This window comes from Chiloscyllium plagiosum, unplaced genomic scaffold, assembly GCF_004010195.1.
Source record: "Chiloscyllium plagiosum isolate BGI_BamShark_2017 unplaced genomic scaffold, ASM401019v2 scaf_10585, whole genome shotgun sequence".
In the NCBI taxonomy this organism is placed as follows: Eukaryota; Metazoa; Chordata; class Chondrichthyes; order Orectolobiformes; family Hemiscylliidae; genus Chiloscyllium; species Chiloscyllium plagiosum.
The window spans coordinates 4,737-16,087 of NW_025210172.1; the positions used below are offsets into that span (position 1 = coordinate 4,737).

Below are 11,351 nucleotides of genomic sequence, written 5' to 3' on the forward strand. Positions count from 1 at the left end.
CACTCAATGTAGCCTAGATCATGGCTATGTACATTGAAATCAGGCAACAAATGAGTAGATAAGACCAATTAAGAGACAGGGCTTTTTTCTCCTTTATGATGATTCCTTACTCACTGCTGATTTTCAACCAAAGGAAAAAGCCCAATTATTGTGTTGAGTATTATTAAAATCTGAAAATGAAGAACAATCCATTAGAGCTACAATATTCTGGAAACTTACTTACATTAAGGCAAATGATTCCAGATTTTAAAAATGATGTGACAGAAAAAGAGTTTTCAGGAGCAGCCGACAGTAAGACACATGCAAACATAACTTGGAATATTTTTTAATTCTTTATATTTTCACTGTTAACACAAATTGTTGAAGAAATATAGAAATTGAAAGACTGACTTTAAAAATGATTTTACCTGCAATTGGAAACTGTCACTGCACAGCTACCAAAAAAGTTTCAAGTGAAAAAGGTTTAACACTAGTAATGTTAACCCAACATGGCTGCACACAACATCTGAACAACAGAACAGCAAGTTTTATGACACAGTTTAACAAACAGTAATAAAGAGCTTTCTAGATTAAATGATAACACTTTAGCCTAAAAAAATGTTTAAACAGAGTTTTCACATACAAATATTCCATCATTGGGTGATGACCCATCTTATAAAGGGGTAGGTTAATATCAGGTACAGTCAGTATCTCTCCCCCCTCCACCTCTCAGCAGTGGTATGCACTTCCATAGGTTCACAGAAATCATCAGACATTTTGTCTTTGCTGATATTTTTAAAACATTGCAACCTACATATAAGAAATTAACTCTAGAATAAAAATAATTGAGGGAATCACAATAAACACATACTTAGCAAAGATAAATGTTTGGATCAGGACTTTGTATGGTTTCTAATAATGTGCAATACTAAACTCAACTTAGCCATTCACTCAACAACTGAATATAACTAAATAAAACAAAATGCTTCTGTTACTTGAAAAGAACATTAACCAAAGATTACGTTTACAGGAAATTGAACATGTAATGTGAGCTGCTGTTTTTAAGTGAAATCAGGCAAATGGATTGATAACATCCAGTGTTTTGAGTATCAAAAAAAAAACACATTGGGAAGGGAAATACTTTGGATGAATAAAGAGTAATGCTAGAATAGTAAGCTTGACCTGGATCATGAGTTCTATCTAAGTGGAGTGAAGGGGAAGGGATTTGTAACATTCTACATTTGGATCTGGTATGCTTTTCACTGGGAGAGAGTCCACTCTAACCAACACAACATCATAAGGATCATCACTGCTGGCTGTCACATCCCATGTAACAGTTCATTCTTTTTCACCAGCTTCATTGTTGATGCACTTAACTCTAAGACCATGATGGACTCAAATGTCCAGCCAAAACACAATGAATTCATATAAAATGCCACATGGTGAGAAAATTAAGTTGTGTGTGTTCAAGAAATGGGGGTCCTTGAGGAACAAATGTTTTGAAGTCAAACTTGCTGACAAACAATACAAAAAGGTTTGTTCCTGAGAATGAAGGGAAATGCTTCAATCTAACTATTAAAATTTCACACCTAAGGCTACCATTTTCTGTCAATAACACATTTCACTCTCTCCTCATCTATCAAACACTTATTTCAAATGATATAAGAAAAATCTACCCAGTAAAGTTTGTGATCAACAGATAAAAGATATGAGGGAACGTGACACACATTTATCAACAGGGACATATCATTGGAAAACACACTCTGTAAAATACTTCTTAGTTTCTGTTGAGTGAAGGGAGATCTCTTGGGTTTAATGCAGCTTTTATCCCCATCCATGGGTAACACTGTAACATCCCAAGCTGGCGGCTGTAAAGAGTACAAATTCTTAGAAGAGTTTCAGGTCTCAAATATCCTATAAATATTCAATTTTTATAATGATATTTTCAGCGTCTCTTGGTCCCAACCCTATACTGGATGAGCTCTGTAATATGCTATTGCTCAGTGGTGTGCTCTCTGTCGCCTTCGTGTTTTGTGGGCTGATTGGGAGATGGAGTGTGGGAAGGATGCACCACTGTGGGAAGGTTATGAGAGACGGGCACCCCCCCAGGAACCATTCCTTCCATAGATGCTGGGATTCCTGCAGGTGTTACTCCTACTATACCCGGAGGGTACCTACAAAAGAAGACAGGATTAATTAAATGTAAAACTTTCAAAAGGTACAGACAAGCCTGACTCAGACATTCTGTTCTACCTAACAATAGACTCTTATAGTAATATTTCTCCTCTGTCACCCAGTCAATGAGAAACTGAAAGCACACCTGAAAATCTGATGTTGGCATTTGAGATTTATGACTCTCTGCACACCCACAAGACATGCTAGATTTCAAACAAATTACATTCATAATAAGCAATACTTCAATTAAAAATGAGCATCAGCGTCAGATAATGAAGTTATGGATATCAGGTAAGGCTGTAAAGTGAGGTTTGATAGGATGCCCTGCATTTAAAAACTCTCTAGCACTCCAGCTAACATTACCTAAGCAAAATGGACTGAAAGAAGTACAAAGAACTGGAAACATCAAAGTTGCTGAACCACAGCATGAACCAACATCTTTCGAGGTAAGGGCACAGGGCAGATCATAGTCATAGGGATATACAGCATGGAAACAGACCCTTCGGTCCAACTCGTCAATGCTGACCAGATATCCCAATGCTGACCAGATATCCCAACCCAATCTAGTCCTACCTGCCAGCACCTGGACCATATCTCTCCGAACCCTTCTTATTCATAGACCGATCCAGATGCCTTTTAAATGTTGCAATTGTACCAGCCTCCATCACTTCCTCTGACAGCTCATTCCATACACAGACCACCCTCTGTATGAAAAGGTTGCCCTTTAGGTCTCTTTTATATGTTTCCCCCTCACCCTAAACCTATGCCCTCTAGTCTGGACTCCCCCACCCCAAAAACTTTGTCGATTTACCCTATCCATGCCCCTCATGATTTTGTAAATCTCTATGAGGTCATCCCTCAACCTCTGACACTCCAGGGAAAACAGCCCCAGCCTATTCAACCTCTCCCTATAGTTCAAATCATTCAACCCCGGCAACATTGTTGTAAATCTTTTCTGAACCCTTTCAAGTTTCACAACATCTTTCCCATAGGAAGGAGACCAGAATTGCACGCAATATTCCAACAGTCACCTAACCAAAGTCCTGTACAGCTGCAACATGACCTCCCAACTCCCAAACTCCACTTTCAAGAAGCAATGAACCTGCACTCTAAGGTCTCTTTGTTCAGCAACACTCCCTTACCATTAAGTGTATAAGTCCTGCTAAGATTGGCTTTCCTAAAATGCAGCACCTCGCATTTATCTAAATTAAACTCCATCAGCCACTTCTCAGCCCATTGACCCATCTGATCAAGATCCTGTTGTAATCTGAGGTAACCTTCTTCGCTGTCCACTACACCTCCAATTTTGGTGTCATCTGCAAACTTAATTATACCTCACGTTCACATCCAAATCATTTATATAAATAATGAAACGTAGTGGACCCAGCACCGATCCTTGTGGCACTCCACTGGTCACAGGCCTCCAGTCTGAAAAACAACCCTCCACCACCACCCTCTGTCTTCTACCTTTGAGCCAGTTCTGTATCCAAATGACCACTTCTCCTTGTATTCCATGAGATCTAACCTTGCTAACTAGTCACCTTTGGGAAATCGTGTCGAACGCCTTACTGAAGTCCATATAGATCACATCTACCGCTCTGACCTCATCAATCCTCTTTGTTACTTCTTCAAAAAACTCAATCAAGTTTGTGAGACATGATTTCCCACGCACAAAGCCACGGTGACTATCCCTAATCAGTCCTTGCCTTTCCAAACAAATGTACATCCTGTCCCTCAGGATTCCCTCCAATAACTTGCCCACCACCGACGTCAGGCTCACCGGTCTATAGTTCCCTGGCTTGTTCTTACCACCCTTCTTAAACAGTGACACCACGTTAGCAACCTCCAGTCTTCTGGCATCTCATCTGTGACTATTGATGATACAAACATCTCAGTAAGAGGCCCAGCAATCACTTCTCTAGCTTCCCACAGAGTTCTAGGGTACACCTGATCAGGTCCTGGGGATTTATCCATTTTTATGCATTTCAAGATATCCAACACTTCCTCCTCTGTAATATGGACATTTTTCAAGATGTCACCATCTATTTCCATAAATTCTATATCTTCAATATCCTTTTCCACAGTAAATATTGATGCAAAATACTCGTATAATATCTTCCCCATCTCCTGTGGCTCCACACAAAGGCCACCTTGCTGATCGTTGAGGGCCCTATTCTACTTTTTGTCCTTAATGTATTTGTAAAAACCCTTTGGATTCTCCTTAATTTTATTTGCCAATGCTATCTCATGTCCCCTTTTTGCCCTCCTGATTTCTCTCTTCAGTATACTCCTACTGCCTTTATACTCTTCTGAGGATTCACTTGATCTTTCCTGTGTAAACCTGACAATACGCTTCCTTCATTTTCTTACCCAAACCCTCAATTTCTTTAGTCATCCAGCATTCCCTATACGTATCAGCCTTTCCTTTCACTGTAATGGGAATATACTGTCTCTGGACTCTCGTCATCTCATTCCTCAAGGCTTCCCATTTTTCAGCCGTCCCTTTACCTGTGACCATCTGCCTCCAATCAGCTTTTGAAAGTTCTTGCCTAATTCCATCAAAATTGGCCTTTCTCCAATTTAGAACTTCAACTTTTAGATCTGGTCTATCCTTTTCCATCACTATTTTAAAACTATTAGAGTTAGGGTGCTGGCCCCAAAGTGCTCCCACACTGAAACCTCAGTCACCTGCCCTGCCTTATTTCCCAAGTGTAGTTCAAGTTTTGCACATTCTCTAGTAGGTACATCCACATATTGAATCAGAAAATTTTCTTGTACACACTTAACAAATTCCTCTCCATCTAAACCCTTAATGCTATGTCAGTTCCAGTCTATGTTGGGAAAGTTAAAATCCTCTACCATAACCATCCTATTATTCTTACAGATAACGGAGATCTCCTTACAAGTTTGTTTCTCAATTTCCCTCTGACTATTAGTGGGTCTATAATACAATACCAATAAGGTGATCATCCCTTTCTTATTTCTCAGTTTCACCCAAATAACTTCCCTGGATATATTTCTGGGAATATCCTCCCTCAGTACAGCATTAACGCTATCCCTTATCAAAAACGTCACTTCCCCATCTCTCTTGCCTCCCTTTCTGTCCTCCCTGTAGCATTTGTATCCTGGAACATTAAGGTGCCAGTCCTGTCCATCCCGGAGTCATGTTTCTGTAATTGCTATTAATTCTGTAATCCCAATCCCATGTTCCTAACCATGCCATGAGTTCATCCGCCTTCCCTGTTAGGGCTCTTGCACTGAAATAAATGCAGTTTAATTTATCAGTCCTGCCTTGTTCTCTGCTTTGCCCCTGACTGTTTGACTCTCCTTTGCTCTCAATTGTACCAGTCTCCTTTGATCTCTTTCCTCACCATATCCCTGGGTCTCAACTCAACCCACCCCCACCTCCGACCTTACTAATTTAAATCCTCCCGAGGAGCTCGAGCAAATCTCCCTGCAAGGATATTAGTCCCCTTCCAATTCAGGTGCAATCCGTCCTTCTTGTACAGGTCACTTCTACCCCATAAGAGATTCCAATTATCCAAAAAAGTGAATCCTTCTCCCATACACCAGCTCCTCAGCCATGCATTCACCTGCTCTATCCTCCTATTCCTGTCCTCACTAGCTCGTAGCACAGGGAGTAATCCAGGTATTAGTACGGTCGAGGACCTCCTTTTTAAATTCCTACCTAACTCTGTGTAATCTCCTTTCAGAATCTCAACCTTTTCCCTTCCTATGTTGTTGGTTCCAATGACTGGTAGGCCCTCTCCCCCTTGAGAACATTCTGCACTCTCTAAGAAATATCCTTGATCCTGGCACCAGGGAAGCAACACACCATTCAGATTTTTCGCTGCTGGCCACAGAAACATCTGCCTGTACCTTGGACTAGAGTGTCTCCTAACCCAATCGATCTCTTGAAATCCAATGTACCCCTCACTGCATTGCGGTCAGTCTCAATTCCAGAAACTTGACTATTTGTACCAAGTTCCCCTGAGAATCCATCACCCCCTACATTTTCCAAAACAGCATACTTGTTTGAAATGGGGGTAGCCACAGAAGACTAACTGCCTACCTCTCTTACCTTTCCTGGAGTTAACCCATCTATGTGACTATATTGCAACTTTTCCCCCTTCCTATGACTGCCAACCATCACATCCCCTTGCTTTTGTTAATTCCTCATTGCCTCTAAGTGTCTCTCCAACTGGTCCATTCATTCTGATAGGATTCTCAACCAACTGCATTTATTGTAGATATAATCCTCAGTAACCCGTAAACTCTCCCTAACCTCCTACATCTGACAAGATATCACTTTACTAAAGGCCATTTTTGCTTCTTTCAATCTACAGACCCAGAAAATAACACTGTCTTATTCCTCTACAAAACACTGCTTCAGGTTAAGTTAATACATATGACTTCTATTTTAAGTTTAATCAAGAGACATATCTCAATGAAACATATAATCAAGAAAAAACCTACTCTGCTCACTACTGCAGACTTACTGTAAAGTCACGGTGAGTTAGGGACAGAAGCTTCTCATCACCTATTAACTGAAACTTAACTTTAAAATGCATGTTTTCCTTACTATATGGTATTTAGTCACCAGATGATATCAGACGCTGGCTGAAATAAATGGCATGCTTTAAATATCAAGATAGGAGTTTTTTTGTGAATGAGAAGAGCTCACAACATTTAAGACTATTCTCAAATGATTAACAGCAAAGGCATTCATATTCTGATAAAGGGTATCGTGCACCCTAGTGTTAGGAGGGAAATACACAGAACTCATGTCTTGCCGTCTTTAAGCCAGTAGTTTATACTACAAAAAGCCACTAACTATCTCTCCAAATGTTTTGGATACTCATCAAAAATGAAGTTGCAGCTAATGCATCTTTCAGAAAAATACTTTATATTCCAGCTTAGCATCATACATTTTGTTGGTAAGATGAAGTGAGTGCCTTCGTTGAATTAAAACCCTCAATTATTTCAGCAGTTTGAATAGTGGATGTTAAGTAGCCTGGCTGAAGTTTAACTAATGACAGCATTATTGAACGAGTCCACTCACAGCAAGTGGAGCCACATAGAATTAAAATGTCGAAATGTTGGAGAAACTTACCATGTCTGGCAGCATCTAGGGAGAAAGAAAGAGATTTATTTCGGGTCCAAAGATCGGTCTCCTTCAGATCTTCAAGTATTTAGACTGGAAATGTTAACTGTTCCTCTCTCCACAGATGCTGCCAGACTTGTAGAGTTTCTTCAACACTTTATTTCAAAACATATCTTATTGTTTAAACACTAACAGGACAAGGTAAGATTTCTGGGCAACAGTCAATCATGAAGAAATGATGACTGCTCCAATAGTTCATTGGCAAATATATTAGATGAATGTTCTTGAGGGGCAGAAGGAAATTTCTGAGAGGACAGAAAGACTTTTGATTAAAACCTCCAGTTCATTCTTAGACTATTATGGTCTTTAATGAATAATTACACATGAATGGTTAGTTCATACTTACCAAACTTCAGCAGTTGCAAAATTATCATAATATTCTGGTGAGTGAAATATCCACTTTAATCTATAGGATAGCTAATTATTTAGTTAGTACTGCCTGATCTTGATTCTCGTGACAAACTTATCATTTGGTTAAAGATGGTGCGACAATTTAATATATAAACTGTTGAACAACCATCACTCATTACACTTAATAATAGCATGAACGTAAACCAATACCAACTTCCCCTGAGCCTCCACAATTAAACGCTTAATTGTCCAATGCAATGCTGATCAGCTCATCCCAGAGATGAACATTGAATACATCATGGCTAGACTTTAAACTCAAGGTCATTCACATATCAACAGTCAGTCAGCAGGAGTTAACAGGCATCATGTACAATGTTTTGACTTAAATTAGCAACTTATAACATAATAGGCTCAATTCTAACAATTCCTGATGAAGGGATTGTGCCCAAATCATTGATTCTCCTCTCCTCGGACATTGCCTGACCTGCTGTGCTTTTCGAGCACCATGCTCTCAACTCTGATCTCCAGCATCTGCAGTCCTCACTTGTTTCCCCTCTCAATTCTAACAATTAATGTACTCAAATTTTATACCTATAAAAGCTATAAACTGTGATACATTCTGGTCTCCCTGCTATAGAAAGGATGTTGTGAAACTTGAAAGTGTTCAGAAAAGATTTACAAGCATGTTGCCAAGGTTGGAGTATTTGAGCTACAGGGAGAGGCTGAACAGGCTGGAGCTGTTTTCCCTGGAGTGTTGGAGGCTGAGGGGTGACCTTGTAGAGGTTTATAAAATCATAAGGGGCATGGATAAGGTAAATAGACAAGGTCTTTTCCCTGGGATAGGGGAGTCCAGAACTAGAGGGCATAGGCTTAGGATGATGAATAGGAAGGGTTTAGAGGGATATGGGCCATATGCTGGCAAATGGGACTAGATTAGGATATCTGGTGGGCATGGATGAGTTGGACTGAACGGTCTGTTTCTGTGCTGTACATCTCTATGACTCTATGTCAATGTCATGATTGGAATATTCCAATAACAGTGCATTTTCACCAATGAAATAGTTAAAATATTAAGCAAATCAGTCACTATCTTGGCTACAGCTAGCAATGTATTTGCTTGTCAAAAATGATCATTTTGAGTGCATTGCGCTCATTATCCACAGTCTGACAGTTGGATCATACATGGCATCAATGTTCATGCTTCTCACAACTGTAGACCATTCCCTCCCAAGTGGTTAGGTGGGATCTTGAAGTCAACAGCATTATTATTTTGCCATGATTTGCATCAGAGGAAACATTAGTTTTGTGCAAGACTACAACGGCTACCTAAAGTGAATAACCATTCAAACAGCCGAAATCCTGAGTATGAGGAGATATCAAAATTACATAATCAGTAGTCCCAGAGGTCCAAGTAGCAGCAAAAGAAATTACAGAGAACACTGTATGTAATCCAGTCACAATGTAAAACACCTCAAAGTAGAAGTGCTACTTAATTTTGGAGCTTAAAATATTGAAAGCAGATAGACCAATTAAGACCAGCAAAGTTCTCCTATTGTTGGCTGTTAATGTAAAATGTTTGATGGCAGTTATCAAACAGCTATGATACCTGTACCCTACAATGGAATTCTTGAAGGCTAATAAAGGACAATAAGGAAGCAGTGGTAATATCGCAGGATTAGTAATCCAGAACCCTATGCAAATGCTTTGGGGTCACAATGGAAGATGGTCAAATTTGAATTTAATTTAAAAAATTGAAATAAAGAGCTACCCTAACAGTGACCATACAACAATGGTTGCAAAAACCCCATCTGGTTCACTAATGCCTCTAGGGAAGGAAACTTTTCATCTTTACTGATCTACACATTATTCCAGACAAACAATGTGATTGAGTCTTAATCTCAATTAGGAATGGACAATAAAGGTTGGCCTGGCCAGCGATACCCACACCCATGAACAACTTTTTAAAAATTTATAAAATCACAAGTAAAATTAAAATGATAAAAATTAAACTTAGTACATTTAGTATTGGTATTATATTCCTGCAAACACACAAATATGTAATTTTCCTACCTGTAGGTGGCCCCATTGAGCTCTGGGTGGACAGCTTGCTGGTCCATCGTTGGCCAGGCTGCAGTCGTAACAAAGTAATCCTTATTTACACAGTTTCTTAAGCTGTCTGGGATTCGGCCTGGAGCAAGCAAAAGGGCATCGATAACAGAATGTAAAAACTGCATCTATATATTCATGAGGAAGAAGTAACAAATGTAATAATTATTTTACCTTAAACATTCACACCCTCCACCACTAATGTGTCATCTACAACAGGGCTGGTTAGGTGTGGGGCAGGTTCCCAAGTGGGGATTGCGAGCTGAAGACTTGCGGTCACATGCTCTCATTAAAAGGTCTTCCCCTCCCCTATGCACTTGTCAAAGGGTCATGCTACTTTCAAGCCTTGAAATGGAGTCACAGTGAGAAAAGGTTTGGGAAAGAGAGATCTACAAGGTGCACTGCAGCAACATGTGAAGGCTCCTTCAACAGCATATTCTACCTTGTGGAATAACAAGAGTAGCAGGTACATCGGAACACCCACCACTTGCACTCCCCCTTCAACTTGCACATTACCTTGACTTGGAAATAGATCTTTTGCTCTTAGGGTTAAAATTCTCCCCTTCAGCAGCATAGGTGTTACTACACCACCAGATCAAGAAGGTGACTCACTACCTATTTCTCAAGAGCAATTACTTTGTCAGCAGTAACCAAGTCCCACAAATAAATAGATAATTTTATTTCTACATTGTTATACCTATGAGATTAAAATGGCAGTACTTCTAAATGCCTTAAGTATTAAAATTATAATATTGAGTAGATTGATGAAAATATTTACTTAAATCAAAACTGTCATACTTTTCCATAATTACTCATAAATAGGCATCATTATTGTTTGTTTCTTAAACTGTATCTAAATTACATCTAATTGTCAGATGGTCTCACCTGTAATAGCTCTACGAATCTCAGTAGCAGCTGCTTCTCTCATCTCTAGGGATGCCTGCTCACTGTACCAAGATGTGTGTGGTGTGCAGATCAAGTTGGGAGCATCTTTCAATGGGCCCTGTGTAAAACTGCACAGGAATGAAAAAAGGGGTCAATTATCTGTTATGTTTACACTCTCTGCATGTGGAACAAATAAATAAGATAAAGCAGCACAAGAACCCTGCTAATATCGCAAGCACATCTAAGTCAAACTACTAAAGTAGTTCATGTTGACACTGAATACCAGTTTCCTCAGGCCAAACAAAATGTTAAAAGCAACAATTTTTGTCATTGCTGTGGGCTGCAGCACAAGGAGAGTGGCATTTGTGTACTGTCTTAACTTTATTATCTCCTTTTATCTTCTCATAGATCCCACCTTTCAGAAGAGGATAGATTGCAGAAAATCACTAAGGCTCCTTGAACAGCATCCTCCCAACCCATGACCACTTCCATGGGAACACCACCAACTGCAAGTTCCTCTCCATTCTAACTTGGAAATATATTGCTGTTCAATCAATGCTGCTAGGTCAAAACCCTAGAATTCCCTCCATAATTATATTTGGGTCAACCTACTGGACTGCAGCTGATCAAGAAGTCAGCTCACCAACACATTCTCAAAGGCAGCAAGAGATGGGCAACAAATCCCGGCCCA

General features: G+C 39.7%; 1 protein-coding gene across 1 annotated transcript; it reads right to left on the reverse strand.

Annotated features, from left to right (window-relative positions):
- Positions 1–309: 309 nt before the first annotated feature.
- On the reverse strand, positions 310–10,803 carry LOC122546872 (C-terminal-binding protein 2-like). Its single transcript, XM_043685493.1, has 3 exons — positions 10,661–10,803; positions 9,740–9,857; positions 310–2,153 (listed from the first exon to the last, which is right to left on the reverse strand). Exons 1-3 carry the CDS (start codon positions 10,701–10,703, stop codon positions 1,973–1,975), a joined length of 342 nt encoding a protein of 113 aa, XP_043541428.1. The 5' UTR covers positions 10,704–10,803; the 3' UTR covers positions 310–1,972.
- Between the last annotated feature and the right edge of the window lie 548 nt (positions 10,804–11,351).